At 38.3% G+C, this 22349-nt stretch overlaps 1 protein-coding gene across 1 annotated transcript; it reads left to right on the top strand.

The window, feature by feature from the left end:
- The first annotated feature begins 888 nt into the window (after positions 1-888).
- Positions 889-19278, top strand: LOC121960931 (TLC domain-containing protein 4-B-like). Its single transcript, XM_042510834.1, has 7 exons — positions 889-1261; positions 5732-5901; positions 7195-7284; positions 8120-8178; positions 8419-8513; positions 14605-14678; positions 15702-19278. The coding sequence occupies exons 2-7, from the start codon at positions 5747-5749 to the stop codon at positions 16018-16020; spliced, it is 792 nt and encodes a 263-aa protein (XP_042366768.1). The 5' UTR covers positions 889-1261; positions 5732-5746; the 3' UTR covers positions 16021-19278.
- The last annotated feature ends 3071 nt before the right edge of the window (positions 19279-22349 follow it).

The following is a 22349-nucleotide window of genomic DNA, read 5'->3' as shown; positions in this document are numbered from 1 at the left end:
ATGCTTTTATTTTAAAATAAGCCAAAAGTCTTATTTATGAAAACCAAATAATAATTTTACTTTGTGTATATGAAAAGTGCAACGTAAATGTGTAAGTGCTGATTCTATTATGTCCTACATGTGTTGCCTCACTTGGGTCATTGAGGGTTCCCTGGGGGTCTTCCCTCACACCACAAGACTTGAATCAAGTTTGTGTGTTTCCAATCAAAAATGTTTTCCCATAACTCAACTTTTCTGTTAAGTTTTTTGTCTTGATTCCCAACTGGCTCTTGTTTTAATAAATACAATAAATATAAAAGATAAGAATAAAACTTTTTTCTTTTTTGGAAGGGTGGACAGGGGAACATTACTTTGGGCACCACAGGTACCACACAGGTCCAGCACTGAGAAAATGTCATGTTAAATTACAGCCACTGGTCATTTAATCTGCCATCTACCCTCTGGGTATGTTTATGAGTGGACCCTGCACTTTGGCTGGCATCTGAGGAGGGTCAGGGCACAGTGACATCAGTGGCTTAACAAAACATTGGGAGTCAAAACTGCTTTTGTATGTTCTTTAATTTTGGCCCTTATTTTAATCACAACCTACGATTATAACACAATGACATATTTAAACAAGGTTTCTTTGTCACGGATTCTTTGTGACACATATGGCAAAATGAGACAAATGTCAAAGATTCAGTGTGAGTATTTCGAGGCCTTCGCTGGATGATTCATCCATACTAAGATCAGTAGCTGCACTTTGCTTTTACTGACTATCTTGTCTGATTTACCCTGGATCAGTTCAACAAGCACGGGCTATAAATAGACACAGTGAGTGTTCTTGGGCAGACTACTGTGGTAGTGTGCATGTGTGCATGTGTGTGTGTGTGTGTGTGTGTCTTTAAGAATTCAGCTGTAATTCGAGCCCTATAGGAAAGAGAGAGGCGGAGAGGGGGAGAGTTACCTCACACAGTAACACCCCCCATCGTTTCTCTAATCGAGCATCGAGCTGCATGATCTGCACCTCTGCAATTATGCACGTTTCGCGTCGGATGGGATCCTCTGTAAACACCGCAAAGCCGACGCGGAGCTCCGCATCCCCCACGAGTTGTTAGCGTGTGTGTGGACCAAGAGGCGGGCTCGTCTTGTTTATCACACAAAAAAAAATGACTCGACATGGCTGTAGCTTTGACTCAACAAACACGGCTTCGAAAGCGATCCAGGAAACCATAACCAGTTGAGGGAGTGAAGCGCAAATCATCTTAATGAACGTCTTAAGGTAGGATCTTATATTTCCACTCTTAACATAGCCTGTCTGTGGCTGGTACTAGACACACGAGCAGGCCAGTGTTATTTTTCCCCTCAACACATTTTACAGCAGCTGGCCAGGCAATGCGGCGTGAACTGGCCTTGTGTGTGCCTAAAGAGAAAAAAACCCCTCAATGATGGTTTATAACATGTTTGCTTCAGGCGATCGATTTCTCCCGAGCATCTCTAAAATGCGATCCAGTGATGCACATAGCGGAGTTATTTTCGTGGGGGCTAACGTTTCCTCTTAAAAAAAGAGGTCCACCCTTCTTACGCAAGCGTATTTTACCCTTACGTTCCTGTAAATATGACGCTGGCAAAACAGCCTTCAAGGAAAAACCTGTTTAAGCGATGTGCAGATCGACATTGGCCTACCCTCAAGGCGGGCCCAAGCATACCGGTGTCTATCTTAATGGTTGACACAATAATAAATCAGCGGTTGTCTGAATAACACTGCCTAGTTTGGAGTTCATTCCCCCAAAGTCATTATTTCCACCTTGTAACAGCCAAATCCATTTTAGACATGCACATCTGCTTTTCTTTCTTCTTGTGATAACAGTTTTTGGTGCTAAAAACACTCGGGGAATGTTACACTGCAACAATGCAATGTTTTAGTAATATTTTCAAGTTTTCTTTTAGTTCCCAGAACCTTATTCTTAAAGTTAGGGTGGCATTCTCTGTAAACATCACAAAAATGTTTTTGTTCTAACATATCATATTACACTACATTTTCACCAAAAAAAGTTCTGTAATCTCGGGCCTCCTAACATGTTCTGAATGTGGCTTTCAAAATGTTTGTGTAACGTTTTACAAAAAGAACATCTTCTGATCTGTCACCTCTCATTATCACCAAAACATTACATCTCAGTCAGCATTTAACCATATAGGAACATTATTTGAAACAATAAACACCCTTTAAATGTCCTTTGAACATTAGATCAAAATGTTTTCTTTGAAACATCATTGCAGCTTCTAGGTAATGTCAGCTAAAGTTGCGGGAACGTTTCCTGTTAGCTGGGTTTGGGCAAAGAGATTGCTTTTCTCAGAAATAATTGGGTGATGCTTTTCAAGAGTCCTGATTGGGTGATCTAGTTCCTGCCCTCTTTGTCTATATCACTGCAGGTCTATATTGAATCATTGGCAATAAATACCAGCCTTCTTACAGCTTAACAGATCTGCCAGGAAGTGTGTGAGCAGCCCGTTAAAATCTTAGCAAATTCATTGTTAACTCTTTGTTTACAGTGTATACAACAGTTTGCTAAAGAAACACACTCGACTCAACAAATGTGTTTGTTGAAAGGCAGGTTTTTGTGAGAGGCTCTGCACAACGACAGTGCTTGGTTTGGTACTTCAGCTGTTGTCGCTCTGTATCCTTAAGTCGACCTCTGTAACCGTTTGCCCTTGGCAACAGGGAACTGCACATGCGAGAAGCATACATGCGTGTGTCTCTCTGCTCCTCTAATGGCTCAAGGTAGTCTTCCAGATATCCACTCGGTTAAAATCCCAGCATGGACTCTTGAAGTATCCCTCTATTAAGAAAAAAGTCTTTCTGCCTTGCAGCATGCTACATTAAAGTACTTGTGCTTGCTGCTCGCTAATGTATTACAGGCGTGCAAAAGGAGAGGACTCAATGGAATTGGCCTTTCAGTTCCCTGGTGACTTTTTCTTGGCTAAAGTCTTTCAATGCACACACTGTTTGTCCGCGAGCATTTCTTTGGCGTAACGCAGGAACAAAGGCAGGTATAAAATCACCAAGGCCAGGACTCCAGGGAGTCAGGCGTGTGTGTGTGTTTTTCTTTTAGTATGCCTGTGTTGGGAGATGGTCTGTTCTTTTACTTTGGAGATGTAAATATATAAAGTTAACTGACTTGGCCTCTTACAAAGAGCTGGCACAGTCAAATCAGTCCATATGCAAATAGCTCCAGGCAGCACTCATGAAACAGTTCACTGCTCTGGACTCTGTCCGCAGTGGACCACTGTCCCTGACACACATTTCCTGGCCACAAGCCAGAGTGTATGCAGAGCTGATCACTTTTGACCTTTGAAGTCATATAGACAGCACCAACTTTTGACGCAAATATGAGGAAATAGACCGATTTTTTTTTTTTCATTTATTTTATTTTATTTGGATTTTTTGCAGAGTTTTACTCCACATCATGTTACTTCAGGGCCTAGATATTGAATTTAATTATATGACATTGATTTTATTGAACCATTCTGTGCTGATGGCCCTTTATACCATGTGCAATGTTCAATTCTCATTTTCCAGCACATGGCTGACCGGTGTCCATTAAGGATGCTCTTACAGCAAAGCTATGCTATCACTCTCTCATAACCCTCTGAAACTGACACATGAACAGAAGATCAGTCTGTAGCTGAGCTGTGCAATATTTGTTTATTGCCAGTGCTGTGACGATGATTTCTACTTGTTTAGTCATATCAAAAATTACTAAGTACCAGTAACTAAAAAGTAAGCATCAAAAAAAACTACTAACTAAAATATAAGCATTCAAAAAACTAAACTTAACAAAAAGTAGAAACCAAAAAGTAGGCATTAAAAAATAACTAGTTACAAAAACGTAGGCTTTCCAAAAGAACTTAAAAGTTGGCATTCCAAAAATTTAGTTACTAAAATGTAAAATGTAGGCATTCAAAAAACAAAACAAAAACTAGTAACCAATAATACGTAACTACAGAGGTGGCACTCCAGAAAAGTACTAACTTGAAAGTAGCCAACAAATAGTAACTAATAAGAAAACATAAAAAAACAACTAGTAACTAAAAAGTATGCATTCCAAAAAATAGTAACTAAAAATTAGGTATTATTAAAAACTAAGAAGAAGGCATTTCACAGGTTTATGTTTTCTCCAGTATATGAAATATGGAATTTGTCCCCACATATTTGCTTTGTTTCCACTATTGAAGGATCTGATGATGAGTAATGACTTCAATAGCTGAAACAAAGCTATTTGTTAAATATGCTAAATATTCAGTGTCAAACTGACCCAAAAGTGACTGTAGTACTTTTGGGTCAGTTTGACACTTTAACCAGCAACAGGGAACACACCAGCCATGTGTACAGCTCAAGGGCATGTGCTAAAGGTTTTGGGAATTCTGGATCCACTGTGTGCTATGCAAACAGGGGTCGGACTGTTCAGTCATCCAGATTTTATATAGTCACTTGTCTTTTGTAAACTGGGTCTGTATTTGTTTTGGTTACCAGTCAGGTACTCATTGTGTTGTTGATCAAAACACACATGGTTGTGAGTGCCAAGATGTGTCTGGAGCGTGGCCCTGTGTACTTTGCTCAGCGTTTTACACATGTAGCTTTTGTTTTGGTTGAAGAGAAATAATGATTGATGGTTATATGAAGCAAACTCTTAAATACAGACTGCGAGACAGGTTTGTGCATGCGCAGGTAGATCCTGACCAACTCTGACTAGGTGGATGTTAATTTGATGATATGCTCTTCCCTGCAATGAAGAAAAACTCTTTAGTGTCACTCAGAAGATGTAACAGCGCTAAAAGGTTTATGTAATGATTGGACACTGCCTCTTGGGTGTGTTTTATTGAAGCAAACAAAGCCAAGCTCAAGGTGGGTGTAAAAGCATATTCTTATGGTGCAGCTTACTGGGACTCACATCATAACATCATACATTTTTTTTTTTGTTGCAGAGCTTTCTGGGAAAGAAGGTTTGTGTGGCTTTACAACCTGTGTGCTCAAACCACAATGACTGGTTTCAGCTCACAGACACTGAGTGTGATAGTTTTGTTTTCTGTCTGAGGAGCCACATTTCCTCTGTGAAATACACCCAAGAAGGACCAAAAATTCAACTTCTGAAATGTTTCAACCACCAGTTTTTGGTAGAAGCTCTGAAGACATAAAGAGCTGTATCGGTATTTGTTTAATGATCACAGATAAAAACTAAATAAATTAAAAAGTGCAAATAAAGTTTCTGCATGGGAGAAACTTTTATTTCGTAAAACCTTAGGGAGCAATTTTTTTATTTATTCATTTCTTATTTAAAATTTTCACTTGACATTATATTTTTTAAAAAGTTGCTGGGAACTTGTATATGATGTTGAGTTTTTCTGTTTTGTTTTAATATTTGCCAAAGGCATTTAAATGAAGTTTTGTATTGGAGTTTGTTATATTCCAAATTCTAAGCATTGATGGAAAGATTTTTATTTTTATTGTAAATGCATCAGTTCAGAGTATTGGTAATCAGTCTCATTAACTACTAATAATCAGTAACGGCCCTTAAAAACCTTTATCCGTCAACTCTTGTCTTTGATAGCTGTTCGTTTCCCACACTATGAGGCCACAGATTCAGGAGAAGGCCAGTGGCAGCCCCCCCTTACTAGACGTGAGTTAAAAATTGACAGGACTGGACCAGTCCTCGTCCTAACCTGTACCTTCTGTCTGTCCATCCTCACACAGCGGGGTTGGGTGGCCATGGACCCATTCACCCAGCTTATTCTTACCATCTCGGTGACCAGTTTCTTCACCTTCCAGTGGCTCTTCCACAAAGTCAGCCCCTGGATGTCCATGCGCATCAGCCCCGGCTTCCTCATCCTCAGTGACAAGCAGAAGGTGGAATGGAACTCAAGGTGACCCGACATTAACTTTAATGGTGATGAGTCTGAATATTATTTACACTCCATGTACAGCAGAGACTGTTACACTGCTCTCAGCGCAGATGATGGCCAGAGGGGGGTTTGTCTCAGTCAACCTACATATTTCCTGTGACACTAATATCTGACTCACGAGTAGGATGCGTTGTGTATTTTGCAATGTTTGCTCCACATGCCAGTGTTTCAAGGTGGCGGCAGCATGGTGGAAACTCAGCGGAACAGTGCTTGGAGCGTTTTTTTCACCCTTGATTTGGCAGAGCTTTTTGTTGATTCGACCTCTTTTTTTCCTTTTTTTTTTTTTTTACAGATTGTAAAATGTAAAAAAAACAAACAAAAAAAACCTCCAAATATTTATTTAAAATACTGTTATCCATTATGTTTCTGCACTTTTTCATGTCTAATGCTATCATTCCTTTTGGACATAGTATTTTACAGAAGCAATAATCTGCTATTTTATCTTCACAGTTCAGTCAAAATGAACCGACAAGTAGGAATGCTTTAGGGACAAAGTGTTCATAACTGATGAACAGACAATTTGATCAAACAACAACCAAGTGTCATCTGTTGTCATGTTGCCGTTTTATCTGCTAACTTGTTGTGAGAACATTGCAGATACTGGCTAGATCCAGAAGATGGAGTGTTTTTTCTTGAGTGAGAAAGACAGGCTGCATTATGAGCACAGTGAAAGCCTGCACTCTAGACTGAAGGCCTCTGGATGTCCAAGAGTGTTTTAAGTGATGCAGCCGGGGTCCACCTTGCATGAATCACTCATTTTCATTTCCTCTCATACTCTGTTTATTACTCATGAGAGCACTTGTGAAATTGAAATGGTCACATGGTTTATGAGCAAATGAAAGTGAGTGATCAGTGGAGATCCCTGCTGAGGCCTATGACTTTACAGATTCTTACCGAGGCAGTCTTACAGTCTGCGTGGCCGTCATTGTGTCTCACTGACTGATTGCTGAGAAGTGTCGAACTGTCTCGCTGCCTTGATGACTGACTGGGACTGTGTGCTGCTCTGCCCGACCCTTCAGCAGTGTTTAATCTCTTAGTCTAATTGGTCTGAATCTGTGTGCAGCCCTGACAGGCAATCAGTTGATTTACTGTGAGTACTCAAAATTCAGCACTCTAAACTACAGCTTCAAGGCGCTTTTCATGACAACACTCGCTATTCCATTTGGCAGGCTTTTTGAACACAAAATCTCTGACGTGTCAGTATTGTTGGACAGGAGTCGATCTTCACGGCTGTGTTTTTTTTTTAAATTTCAGGACGGTGTCGACGTTTCACGCGCTGTTGGTGGGAATCTTCTGTTTGTACATCTTGTTCTTTGATGATGCCGTCAATGAAGACCCAGTCTGGTAAGGGTTTGGCAGTAAAATCGCTTGTTTTTTATTTTTGCTTTCAACAGTTTTTTTCGTTAATTTTATACAGTTTGTTGTCTTTTTTTTCACAAATCGCCAGATTGTGCGGTCATATCTTAGTAACCGTAGTCATGGCAGGTCTTTCGAGCTTTGGACTCATTCACAGGTTAAAGAAGGGTGCAAGGGGTTGGAGTAAAAATGACTGATGGTATACGAAGAGTATAGAGGGTTGGTGTCTCTTTTTTACCTTTTCCAAAACCAAAAAATTAAAGAGCACAAGTGTAAGGAATGGTTTGGAATATAGACGGCATATTAAGATAGACGATATGCGTCTCCACTTACTCCCACTGTACAAAAAAATCCCAGATATGGCTGCTGCTGTCTTATAGTGATGACGTTATTTGGAATAAGAGTCTGCGCAGTAGTGAGTTTCCACTCATTCACCCATCCAACCAATCATGATCAGCGCCATAGCACACCGATTGGTGCACACAGCTGTCAGTCATGATATTAAACCCTCTTTTATAGCATCAAATAACTAAGTTCTTTAAGTTTGCCTTCTACATAATTCACAATAAAATGTACTGAAACAAATATGCATGTGAAATCAAACAGGTAATTATTTTGGCTGGTAAAAAAAAAACATGCAAATTGGAAATCTCCTGCAAGTTGGAGGTGGCTTTACTAATTCAGGCGCTGTTCCTCTCTGTTTCTTTTTGATACTACCACAAGAAGTCAGCAAATTCAGATATTTTCAACGCCTACACATATGGACTTTGAACATTTAAACTCACAACCCCTGCCAAACCAAATGTGTTGTTTTTTTCAATAGGGGAGATCCTACACTGGTGAAGACTAATGTTGCCATCACAACAGGCTACCTCATATCTGGTAAGACAAACATACAGTTTACTTAAGTAATGTTTGTGAAAGTAAGACCAAAAGAACAATTACATTATTGATAATAAGATATGACTCACTTGAGTTTGGGCCCTAACTTTTTGTGTCAGCATAGACCATTTTTGAATGAAGTGTTAAAAGCTTATAGTAACAGCTGTGTTTACTTTAAAAAATGTTTTGATTGCTCCAATGACATGTAATCTCTCTTTTCCATCTACTTCTGTTTTACAGATCTGCTGCTAATATTTTACTATTGGAAGGCGATAGGCGACAAGTTTTTTGTAGTTCACCATCTGGCAGCGTTGTATGCTTACTACTATGTACTGGTGAGTGCCCTATTGTCCAATAGCAGAATGTGCAGGCAAGATGGGAAGGAGACAGCCAAGGGTGAACAGCCGTGTCCTGTCAAGCTGAGTCTTTTCCCTGATTTAGTCACCATTTGTAAGTGTCCATGACTGTCCCCTCACAGCCATGCAGCCCCCATAGGTTAGTTAAATATGCACAAGGCAAGGTCAGCAAGTGCAAAAAGTAACATATGCCAGACTGTACAAACACATAAGGGAAGGAAACCCTATGGATGTTTAAAGTCCACCTCTTTGGTTTTGTTGCTTTCAGTGGAAGTGAAAATAAACTGCTATAGAAAATTATGTGGTAGAACTTTGAGAGGAAAAAAATATGAGCTCTGTTTTTCTAAGATGAAAAAACAATCTCAGAATTATCAGAAATGTTTTCATAGGGGAAAAAATGCAATTTTTTTCTGAATTAATTACATTATTATCTCATAATTATAGGAAAAGTTTTCTTGGAAAAAATATCTTTTCTGTTTCGCCATAATTAAAAAAAAAAACACTGAAATCGGAATTAAAATCAGGAAAAAAAGAGAATTCAGGAGATTATTATCTTGTTAATTCAGCAAAACTAGAGCAGATTGGAAAAATACTCTGCTCTTGAATCGACTTCACTTTTGTTTTCCTGAATTAAGGGAATAATTATGTGAATTAAGGGAGTAATAATCTCAAAATTCCGGAAAAGCAAAAATATACAACATTATTATGTCATTCATTCATACAAATTAGCAAATTGGGAAAAACAATCTGCTCTTGTTTTCCTGAATTACCAGAATAATGATCTCTTAAATTTAGAAAATTAAGAATTTGCAAAATTATTATCTCAACAAAACATGAAAACTACTTATAATTCTGAGATAATAATCTCTGTTATTCAGAAACACAGTGGGGTGACCAGTAACTCACCTGATAGAGCGAGTGCCCATCTACAGAGGCTATGTCCTCCTCACCGCATTTGCCGCAGGTCCGACTCCAACCTGAGGCCCTTTGCTGCATGTCGTCCACTTTCCTTCCCCATTTCACGCTCAAACTGTCTTATACATAATAAAGGCAAAAGCCAAAAAGAAAAGAAGAAAAACAGGACACAAGGCAAAGAATTAAGTTCCTGTAGGATTGCAGGAAGGACACTGATAATGGTAGGTACGTTGGTTTGATATTTTATTCTTATTTATCTATGGTTAGCGCTGAACTGTAAAAGCCCTCTTACCAAAGAACATAATGGTTGACTTAAATAATACACCTTATCAGCTCTTCTGTGTTCATCTGTTTGAGGACATTAGCCTGATAGTAATTTCACAATCATCTGATGTGCCAATTATACTCTTTATTGCTGCACTGCTAGTACCCAGTTGGCTCTTATCTAGAAACGGAGAGTGTTTAGTGTCCTCAGCGTTCATGGGCAGTGCTGTTCACTCTTGGTTCAATCTGAAACCCTCTAGGTCTCCAGGATCTGTTGATAATTATGATGGAAATGAATGAATATGGTATTTTTTGCATGGAATGCTCAATGATGGTACTGGCTGATGACCCCCCCTCTTCCCCTCCCCACCCTCACCTTGCCCTTACAATTTCTGTGCTTTCTGTTTGTTTTTCTGACCCCCTTTTCAATGTTGTGTGACCTGACGTAAGCTGAACTTTTCTGAGCTTAGCGCAGCTGAATGCTTAACTGTAACCACTGTGTGCATGCTGGCAGCTCTGAAGCATTCTACACAGACAGGGTTTCCTTTTTCCTGTTACTGTGCATGCCAACAAAGAGTATTTTAACATTCTTAATTACTTATCTGCCTATATACGTTATCTTCCGCCTGTCTGCTTTTTGTGCCAGAGCCTAGTTCTGCCTCTTCTTTCTCTTCCTTACACTCCTCCTGAGATTCCCTGATGAGGGAAAACTTACAAAGCCACTCAGATACTGTCATCCACATGACCCCCAAGGTGAAAGTGCATCACTAGATAGCCAGGCCCTTTTTTTTAATAATATGTTGAATCTATTCTGTCGGGTCAGTTGCACTCTGACTTTGAAGTGATTTTAGAGTTAATGTTTGTTATACTCTTTAAAGTTTCCTTTATACCCATTTTATTTAAGTTAAGTAAACTTCAGTTTGTCCCCCAACAATACATGCTCTGTATTTTCTATATGCAGAAAAGGCAAAAGGACATACAGTGTGCATTGCTCTGTGTGCTTAACTGATTTTCTAATTTACATCTAACTGCTATCTAAATTCCAGTCACCGGCTGGATTTACAGATTTGCTCTTCTTTAATATGACACATATCATATTTTTATCTGTTATTTCTCTGTCTTTATTGCTTTTTTATTGAGGAATATTACACTGGACAACATTTTAAGCTTTTATTTTCGCTCCCATTTTTCACAGGTTCAAATTAAAGATCAACAACTTTTTTCATGCACTTCATAGAAACGTTTCTCTGAATTTTTAGTCACAAATTTATCAAAATCTACTCCTTTTCCAAGATAATGCATCCACGTGACAGGTGTGGCACATCAAGATATGTTTTAAACAGCACGACATGTGGTCTGTGGTTTTGAGGCAGTTGGATGTACTGCCAAATCAACATAAACATCTTAGGAGATGGCTTGCAGGTGTGTATTAATAATTCAGTTCACGGGCAACAGCTCTGGAGGACATTTCTGCAGTCAGCATTGCCAATAGCACATCCCCTTAAAACTTGCAACATCAGCATTGTGTTGTGTGATTTCTTAAGAGGGACCTTTTATTGTGATTGATATGCCACACCTTTCATGCGGATGGATTGTTTGGGGAAAAAGAGAAGTGCTCATTAACGCTGATTTGAACAAATCTGCAACCAAAGTTTGACATATATATCTATTGTGTGCATCAAAAAACTGTTTTTGTTCAATATACTTTTCCACATATCAATGCCCAAACAATAATTATACAATAAAAACAGTGTCACATCTTTGTGATAAAAGATATAACAAAGAAATGATTCATAGCTGACTGTAAATCCAGCCTTTCATTTGTAGAAAAGAGCAAGCCCCTGTATCTAAAACAGTCAGGTAACTGAGACCGAGTAGGCCATACTGTTACTGGACACTCATGACTGTTTCCTCGGACTAGACCCCGAAATTCATGCCGGATAACAGAATGACTGCCGTGTTAGAAAACACCTTGCGAGCCACTCTACTGTAGTCATATTACATTTGCGATAAAACCACTGAAAAGTGGTTAACCCTTGATGTCATTTTCATTTTATTTAGTTCTGTACCCAGTCAAATGTGTCATATGTTGTCAAAGTCTTATTAGTTAATGTGTTGGGTGTGTTTATGTGGAAGTTTTCATGTCAAATACACAATAAATTCTGATGACTCAATATTAATATTTAACCCAGAGGCACACAGCCAAATTAAGTTAATTTAATTTGATTTATTTCGATAGTATTACAAAAATGCAAATCAGCTTAATGTCATAAGCTTGTTGATATGTTTTGATTATTTCTGAATTAGTCACAGATGTCTTGGTCAAAACTGTGTTCAAGAAATTGTATGATTTTTTTTAATAGCAGCATAAGCTGTATTTTGTGTGTGTGTGTGTTTTAACAGTCAAGTATAGCTTAACCAAAATGATAATATAATAACTGCTGTGTAAATGTTAGATGCATGCCTTTCTTCTCAGTGTTAAGTGTTGCTTCTTATTTGCTTCCAATTGTGGTGGCATCTTTTTTTTTCTTCTAATATATCTGTCTGTCTGTGTCCTCCGCTGACTTTAACATAAATAGCTCCTCTTCAAACCCCACATGCAAAAACTACCAACATCAAGTCGGGTTGTGTCATCCCCGTTCATGCAAAAACTACCAAATGGGTTGTGTGTCATTTAGAAACCCAGAGCAGGTCTTGATCTAGATGGGGACTTCCCTATTCCTGTCTTGTCTGCTACTATTGCTGTTGTGTTGCACTGAGCAGATATGATGCCCAGTCACAGTATGGACTTACCAGTTCCTAGAGGTACTAGCATGCTCATGCTAGGTGGAAAGTTCAAATCATATGGTACAAAAACTGCAAAACAGATGTACTCTGTTTGTGTCGCATAGTAAGTATGTTTTAATGACCAGCTTTTGTTTCAGCCCTGACGGTAAGTCTTCTTTTACATGCTTTAAAACCCAGACCACTAGCCAAATAACCTTATAATATATCTTCTCGTGCATCTTGGTGAAGTTGAATGCGGTGACTTTTATCTTAATTTTGAGTTTGACTTGTCTTCTGAATAAGTCAGGAGTTACACACAAAATACAGTTTCGGAACGCGAGTCAAACTTAATTTCGATTGCAATCAGATAAAGAAAATCACAGCGCCCACTCTCTATAATGCCGTCTTTCAGTCACAGCACTAAGTTCAAATTTATTTGGCTACGGAACAATTTTAACACAATTTTTAACACAGTGTTTGATGTTTAAAAGCTGATTTAGCAACTTAGCCGGGTTCAAGATGGGGTGTACTGGAAGCTTCTTGGTTGTAAGATCATCTTCATTCTTTTTAGCAACATCTGAAGATTGATTGATCACTCAAGGGCATCATAGTAGCTTCTGTCCAAGTCAGAAACTGCTGTCAGTACTTTGAGCATTTTACAGTTCTGATCAGGTCATATTACAGCCACTGCTAATTTCATTAGGATTTTTTTCAAGCACTCATAAACCTGCTGAAGATGATCTCATACCCGAGACAACATGAAATTCAGACCCTTATCTTCTAAACAATGATGTGTGGCAGTTAAATATATTGCTCTTTACTCTGCATGGCTTCTGATTGCTCCTTCAAATAGTGGCTGGCTGAATGTATGTATGATTGTACTGTGTATCAAAGCCTGTTCTGTGTTTGTTCAATGCCCTTTTTAATGTTTAGCGGGGAATTCAGATGAGTGCTGTGCAGTTTTACAGTATATTTTTTTGCTCTCTGGATGAAAAGACATGAAACGTGAGTTAGCAGTAGTTAGCTTATAGTTTGGTGTAAGGATGCAATAGTGATTATTACCTCATTAAATGTAAAATTACTTCACTTTTGCATGTTGCCTTTTGCATTTGGGTTTTAAAGGAGTATATGATCAAGATGTTTCTGGTTCACTTTGATATTTAGGCATGCTTATATGAGGCAAAACCATTTCATTTCTTACCAGAAGCAAGACCTTTGTCAGTCAGTCATTCTGTCTTTCTAGAGCCGAGAGTTATTGGTCATTTTCCAGTAATATTTGCCATTAATATTTGTGGTTACTAGGAGATGGTTTTTTGTGGGGTTTTTTAAAAAAAATATATTGACACTTAATTCTATCATAAGATTTCTGAATTAACAAACTAATGCCTAAATAAAAAATAATATGATAATGCTCAATTTGCATTATATTTGCTGTTGGTATTCATGGTCTCAAAGTGATAAAACCTAAAGGCTGTCATACTTGAGAGGATGAACCATTCTCATTTTTGACAAATGTTGCATTCTTAACAAAAATGTCAGCAATACATTCAAAATATCTGATAATCACATAGTTGCCATAACATGGGGTCAACACATTCATGCTCCCAAATGGATGAACCCCTTAAATTTAATTTAATTTAAGTGTGTCAACAAGTCTGTACTGTGAACAAGTGGCTTAAATTAAAGTCTAAACAGTTAATCTGTTATTTTGGACATCACCAATTCTTTATGCTCCTTTCATAGTGAGGGTAAGTTTCTGTGCACAATAGATGAGGAGAATGAATCATTAGGAAGTCAAATTAAAGACCAGTCTAATTTTAGCTAAAGACTAATTGTGTGCCCTGAAGGAGAAGGCTCTTCTGTTAGATCCGTCAAATAGGTCTATATTTGGTGACAACGTCATCTATTTTTAGACTTCAGTTCCCCACACAGTTAATGTTTGATATATGAAATAGTGTATGGTTATGTGGAAAGATGCCTTGGCATTGTATGATACCTTTGTTACCTGTAACTCTGAGGGATAGGCGGCACATCAGCTTCATGCCTGCTGATCCAAATGACTCGCTGTCTTGTTTTTGTCCCTTTCATGTCTTGTTGTCTTCCTGTTCTTACCTTGTTCTTCCAGGGCCAAGGAATGTTGCCTTATTTTGCTAACTTCCGTCTGCTTGCTGAGTTTTCTACACCATGTGTAAACCAGCGGTACGTACCTGCTTGCTAATGACCTGGGCTTTGGGTCTTAAACTTCAAGGCTGGGGCTCAGTTAACAACATTTCTGGAGATTATGTGTCAAACGTGTTAATTGCTTGGAATTTTAATTACATAAAGATGATTCAATGCTTCTTGCATGTGCCAGTGGCACCACCAGAGGGGGCCACTGGCCACCTGTGTGGTGTTTTAAAACTTGAGTAGGCTCATATCCAGTTATTTTTTTGTTCTTTATAATCAATTTTCTCCCTCAAATTAAAGCTGTTTATTTGTCTTTTTAATGAAAAGGACAACTAGCCTTTTGAAGAACAATGAATCGCCCACGCAAGTAAAGTATTTACCAGTGTTGTAGTAATGACCACCTGAACCAAAACCAAGTCATTACCAAGACCAGACTGTATTGAGACTGAGAAAAGACCAAGACTTAGGTGGCTGTGACCAAGTAAAGAACAAGTCCAAGGCAAGATGAGACCGAGTCAGTGTCTACTAAATTTTCAAAGAAGTAACTCAAGTTAGTGGTTGCTTTTAAAGCAGGATATTTTACATCCAATCAAAGTGATATTTTTGAGAGACTGAGACTGAGAGACTGAGAAAAGACTGTGTAACAATGCGGTTGATAGGGAGACGAGACCAAGACCTTCAAAACCTGGTCTTGAGACAAAGAGAGATATTGAGTACTACAACACTGGTATATGCAGATACATTAGGTTCACAACAGGTTTGTTGTGAAAATGATAACTGTACAGGTATTAGTCTATACACACAGATAATTAGTAACATGAACTGTGAGAAGGGAAATTAAACTAAAGCATATTGACATGGTTTCAATTAGCTTGATTCCAAATCATTTTTAAACTATTTATCTGAACAAAATTGACATTATACCAAACATACTTTGATCAGCAGTGCCATAACTCTTTAGCGTAGTGACAAGTTACTTGATTGTCTAAAACCTTTTCATAATTGTATCTCTATTATGATAGACACCATTTTCTTAACTGTGTGTTGTGTTTTTAGCTGGTTCTTTGAGGTACTAGGTTACCCCAAGTCCTCCCGGCCCAACATGGCGAACGGCGTTGCCATGGCAGTAGTCTTTTTTGTGGTCCGCATCGCCGTCATGCCAGTCTACTACATGCGTATGTATGGGGTCTACGGCACTGAGGCCTTCTACCTGGTGCCCTGGGGTGGCCGTGTAGCCTGGATCTGCTCCAGTATCTGCTTGGACATCATGAACATCATGTGGATGCATAAGATCGCCCGCGGCTGCTACAAGGTGCTGCGCTCGGCACGCCAGAGCAAAGCAAGCACACCTCAGGAGAATGGGAAGACGGATTAAGGGAACCAGGGTGTCAGTGGTGAGAAAACACCACAGTGGAGACAAACTGATGTCACTCTCAGTGTATGGGAGAGCAGGTGTTGGGACACTTACCTGTCACACCTAGGAGTGATATCACAGGACTGAATGTACTAAGGGAGATTGAGCTTCTTTGGAAAGCAGGTACAGTTGCTGAGATGTACCGATGGACCGTTTAATTGGCCATCCCTAAGCCATGAAATGACCTCTTAGCAATACTCTGTGTGCATGGCCAATTATTTTTCTCTTGAACAATTTACCACTACACAAAAGAGTTCGTCCTGGGACAATGGACTGTTAACCCAACCACAAATTGTCAAAAAGTTTACCGTTCTTTACATACTTAGTGCTCAACAAAAGACTTTTTTTTTGTATTATTACTGCTGCCTGAGTCCCAGAATAAAAATGGTGAAATATGAGTCAATGTGAAAGTTGAGGCAAAGAATTGAGGGACTCAGTGAGTCCTTGATGATGGTCAGTGCCATAAATTCATTGTCAGATGCATGTTGAGGAGATCAGTCAAGCATCTCATTTTTCCTCAGTGAATCCTGAGCTAAATTTGCAGGGACATGACTGACACCAGATGGGATTACATCAAGTGTGATCACAGAGAAGAATAAGTATGAATAAATCAGGTCATCACTCAACCGCTGTCATTCAGTCAAGAGGTTCATTTAAAAATCCAGCCTTTTAAGATGTTTATAAAAATATCGCTTTTGGTTTTGGTTGCATTTGAATGATTCATTTGTATAATACAGGGTTGAATGGGCATTGGTATGCTATATGTAGTCTATTTCTTTTGTCTTGCTGGGGTCGAGGCAAATGGGTTTTCAAACAAACAATTAAATATACAGTTTTTATTAAAAAAGGATGTATAGAGTACCTTAGAAATGCTTAAAGGGAAACCGAATGTCAGTGCTGTGTTTGTATACTGAATGCAAGAACATTCATTTTCCTTAATATTGTTGAGGTTTTCATCAGATATTTAAATCCACATGATTTAATCTATATACAACATGATATTTCACTGAATGACAAAATATCATATTGCATAAACAAAGATATGTTGTTGACACTGTTTTGTGGGAGCCGTGATTATATTTATTTCACATTGTGTAATGCATGTTAGGGGATGAAACTGACCTGGATTAGGAATCGATGTCATAGACAAACCTTACAAAAGTAGTTAAACACAGCGTACAGACAAAGAGCAACTGCTTTAAAAAGTCAATTTATGCTATGGTTGGTGCGTGATGATCTGACACTCCTAGTTTTTACAGCATCAGGTGACCTTAGATTTATATGTTAATCACACTTCCTGTTTATGATATCCTTTTTGGTACAAATTGTTTAAATGAACCCATGGGCAACATTTGCCAACAAGCTGCATGCTGCTTTTTGTGTTTACCAAGAAGGAATTAGACATTTTAGCCAGTGAATTCAATTCAGTACATGATGTCGGTTCATATGTTCAAGTGAATTTGTTTCCGCAGAATTGAGTTTGATGTGACATCAAAGACAATGATTGGTGTTTCAGATGGTTATAGCGCTAATTGTCACATATCTTTTGTTGTTTTGTTTGTTTGTTTTTTTTTAAGCATTGTGATACAAATAGCTTCTGCCTCATGTTACAGATTAATTTCATAAAGTTGCACTGCCATATTTATTCCTCAGATAGAAAAAACGACAGCATTTAGCTTTCAGCTGGCAGGAGAAGTTGCAGTGATTCACGTTGTAATTGTTTTCTTAATTTCTCATTCTACTGGCAAAGCGGTTCATCATCAGACACTGAACACAGGAACAAATCTGTTTAATGAATTTTAAAACAGATGTATCATTTGTTCAAAACAAGTTGTGACTCATCGTTGATTTACGAAACATGTACTTGAATTTTCATTGTAAAATGTATCTTTATATGAGCTGTACATCGGAAGCCTCTGTCAAATGTTTTGTGAAACGGATACAGGGATTGCTAGTTTTTGAGAGTCCGCCTTGCTATGTTCAACATTTGATTTTGTTGCCTTTTTAAAACAATTCTGATTGCACAGTGAGTATTATGTTAAATCCAACAACACGGAGAAACGTTTTCCATGTCTGATGCCTGTCTAAAGTGATTGTTTGGCCTTTGTAATAATTTCAAATGTAAAACCAAGAAGCTTGTTGAGGCTGGTTGTTTTAGTGCTTTTCTTTATGGTTTTAAAATTTGAAAGATTTATGTATTTTTGCCGGTGCTTAAGGCATTACTACTCCATGGCAAACTTTTTTTTTCATATCCATGAGCATTTTCATACAACAGTGCCAACTATAATTTGATGGTGCAGACCAAATCTGTTCACACAACCATCTCTGCACGCTGTAGCTAGTCACAGTTTGATGTGGCTCAGTGTAGTTTGGCATCGTAAAATGGGTGTGAAAGACTGTTCTCTCACACTGTGTGATTAAAGCCAGTGTGTTTGGAACAGGATGGACTTGGGTGGATGTCATCTACATCACATGTGGATCTCACTTTCTCACATCTTAGAAAAGAGTCTGGGATGTGTTTGTTAATATTTCACTGGAATGAAATGGAAATCATGCGAGGGTTTTTGGACAGCGGGCCGTTTCTGGTAGCATCAGGGGTGGCTCTGTATGCAAGATCATGCATGCAATATCTTCTTCATGCACCCTTTATAACTGCATGTAGTATTGCATGGAGACTGCACTGTAAACAAACTAGCATATACATTTGCAAGACAAATTTTGTTCTCTCTTTTCTTTTTCTTAGTACATGTACATAATGTTTACTTAAACGTTATTCTTGTACTGTGCCACATAATGTAATCCACAGACCATGATGATGTGATGAGAACATCATAAAGCAGATATTTAGTATAATATCCAGCACAGAAATAATTAGTAAGGGAATACTTGAAAACTAATCAGCACAGCCTTTAACAACCTGGGCAGTGCAAATAAACATGAATCCTATGAGCATCTTGCATTATATGTGTACCATTGTCTTTAATTTATTAATCTGAAGGCAGGAGACATAATGCAAAGCAGATGCTGTGGTGACAGAGAGCATGGTGCTGCTGACAGCTAGTTAAACTGGTGTTGGTGTTTCTGTTCTGAATGTTGTATGGAGGAGAGATGCGAGTCGGTGGAGTGTTTAGTGACATTCTATGAATGTAGTGGAGAAGAGAAAAATAATTGTCATTTACATTTTCATTTGTTCTTTACAATAAATACCAAATTAACTGATGTGATGTGTGTCATTCGGTTTCTAACACGTTGAATCTCAAGGCCTCCCAGAGGAAGGTTAAAAAAAAGATTTCTTTTGCCCAGCCTATGTCTCAGAGACATTACTGAGATCAGTTTAACATCAATATGAAATTTTGACCATTTTCGTATATTTTTTAAATTCAGCTCCTGAGAAACAGCCTTCTCCTTGTCTCAGTTTGATTTGACTGAAACAATCAGCATGACCCAAAAGACAACTTTATATACAGTATTTATAAAAGAAAGTGTGTGTGTATGTGTGTGAGAGGGGAAATGTGTATTTTTGATTTGGGGCTTAACTGTCCCTTTAAAGCCCCTCTAAGTAATAACACAAAAAAAACTTTGGATGACAAATGACAAATGATGATGCATTCATGACTTAACACTATAATTTCTGCCCTTTGCTGTTTTAGGAAGGGATATCTTGTCAAATAATGGGCTTTCTTCGCAGCAGACATTCTGGCTTGCAATAGTGGGACAAGCACAGGTGAAACTGTTTGTGTTAAAAATGGCTGCATTCCATTTAGGTGAGCTGGTTCCAGCATGTTGGCTCAGTGTCACAGCTTACTGGTACACTATATGGAACTGAGCCATCATTGATGAAATTAGTTTCACCTGTGCCACACAAATCGGAGTTTGCTTCTATAGTTCCTCACAGTTTGTAAAGATTCCTGCCAGCAATTTCCCAACACTGCAGCTGTGTGTGTTTCCTGCAAACATATGTGAGTACCAAGTTTCAGTGCTTACAAAACAAAAAACAGCTACATACCAGCTTATGCTGGTAGCTGATTTTTAGTTTGTCTTAGCTGATGGTCTTAGATGGTCCTGGCCCAGTTCTTGCTGGTCTTTGATGGTGTGACATACTGGTGTGACCAGCCTGTCAAGTTGTGTACATAATAGCTTTATGTATAACACATGACAGCAAACTTAACTGATTTATGCCCTTTACTTTTCATACTTCTCTGTACTCAAGGACACTGATTTGATTTCAATTTAACTTCAACAGATAAACCAGCTAGAGTGACCATCACAAGCTGGTATGACCAGCTAAACCATAAAAAATTATGCAAAAGCATACCTTAGGCTGGTCAAACAAGCTGGTTCAACCAGTCCAGCTGGTTGTTTGTGTGTGTGTGTGTGTGTGTGTGTGTGTGTGTGTTGTTGTGTGTGTGTGTGTGTGGTGGGAGCAGTGCTGGTTGGGCAGTTGGCGCAACATTTATTTACCAAAATGAAAGATCCATTCTTTGAAGCTGTCATTATAAAACAGTGTCAATTAAATTGATCATCTTTGGTGCAGCTGCATCATCAGCTTTGTGCCTATTTTTTACATGTCACAGGCACCCAAAAATACTTGATTGATACACCTGTGCATCCTACCTCCTCTCTCCTCAAAATGCATTTGAGAAATGAGATATCCTTCAAGACGATGTGCTGAGATTGAGGACAGAAGACAGAAGAGATGAGGAGCGCAAAACAGAGGTATGAGAAAAGTCTTTGTTGTCTTTTTACTCAACCGTCTTTCCCCCATTAAATGAATCATGAGCATGGCAGGTAATGTTTTTAATGAACCACTAGAGGTCAGTGTAGCCATGTTCTCACATGTTTTCTATCCTTAACTGAGTTATCTGTAAGCACTGTGTCCTGTGGTGGGTTTGTAGGTTTTTGTTTTTACTTATCACTGTCAATTTAAAAGGCAAAAATAAATGATGCATTCACTATAGTCTGATGTCACTGCTAAATTTCTGTGGCCACTTTGTGAGCAAGAGTCATAAGAGTGACTATTTTGGTCATAAGTTTCAGTTCCTCAATGGTTAACTCCTTAACTGTAGTTGACAGTTAACCAAAAATTTGGTCTTGATCATATCGAACTGAATAAAAAAAGTCTATTCAGAGGGAGGTCCTTGAAGCAAAATCAAATCAATGGGACTTTAACAACCATTGCTCTAACAAACATTAGTCACACTAAAAAAATAAAAATAAAATAAAAGAAGTATTAAAGCCAAACACAGTCATTATGTAGAAAGCAGAAAAAGATCCCCAGAACCTCTGTGGTGAACAAGAAAATTAAATTATCTGTTTTATCATTGTAGCAAGATTAAATCAACACTGACACACATCAGCATATGAAGGTTTTCAACAGGATCTCAAACAATCAAATTAAAGACATTATATATCATATACCACAGAGAACACTGTTGATGACACGGACTGTGTGCCATGCGATACGCAACTGCAGCCAAGTCAATAGCATGTTGGTGTTTTTGTGTACATTAGCAAACCATAAAAGTACACTTAAATGCTGAAAGTAACAACTATCTGTTTGTGTTGTGCGTGCTTGATTTTATTAAACTTGTGATATTTATAAAAGTTTTTTTATGCCATCAGAGTAAACTTACAAGTCATTCTAATGTTGTTTTCTCCTGATAGTTTTAATATTAATTTAATTCAAAACATTTTAACAGTCACCATAACAGTAATAATAGTATCCAAACAGCAATAGTGGAATTGCAAATTTGGCACCATTCATCTTTGCCCAGCTAGCTCCACAGAGTGTTCAAGGTGCAGAAAGAGCAGATGCTTGTTGTCTGCTGGGACTGAAGTGGTTATTTGTGGTCAAAGGACATGTTTTGTTCTCAAGGCTCTCTTATCTACCACTGGCAATCTCCCCCCCACCATCAAATGCGTGAATACACACACACACACACACACACACAGGTCAGGCATTCAAAGAAAACATTTTGTCACTTGCTTTAGATATGATTTTAGTGTTTTAGAGTTAAACCTAAAATATGAGTACAAGGCTTTAAAAAAAAAACTCCAACTAACACAAAATAGCCAAATATCACAAATCATGTACATAAGCAAACCCCCACATAACACACACGCCACACACACACACAAAAAAAACTTTAACAAAACTATAATTACTGCCTTGTGGTTGTGTTCCTTCACAAACCAGTCAAGTTGCAATTAAAGTTCACATCCGTGTCAGTGAAAACATGGATGCTTCACACACATCTTCAACCCCGCAGCACAGAAGATCTAAAGTATAC

Source organism: Plectropomus leopardus, chromosome 21 (assembly GCF_008729295.1).
Source record: "Plectropomus leopardus isolate mb chromosome 21, YSFRI_Pleo_2.0, whole genome shotgun sequence".
NCBI lineage: Eukaryota > Metazoa > Chordata > Actinopteri > Perciformes > Serranidae > Plectropomus > Plectropomus leopardus.
This window is presented reverse-complemented; position numbering and strand designations above follow the sequence as displayed.

Bases quoted from the DNA above. Each gene is read 5' to 3' on its own strand.
- LOC121960931 (XM_042510834.1), top strand. From the start codon at position 5,747: ATGGACCCATTCACCCAGCTTATTCTTACCATCTCGGTGACCAGTTTC. The intron at 8,514-14,604 runs GTGAGTGCCCTA...TTGTTCTTCCAG, and splicing joins ATGCTTACTACTATGTACTG to GGCCAAGGAATGTTGCCTTA. The intron at 14,679-15,701 runs GTACGTACCTGC...TTGTGTTTTTAG, and splicing joins ACACCATGTGTAAACCAGCG to CTGGTTCTTTGAGGTACTAG.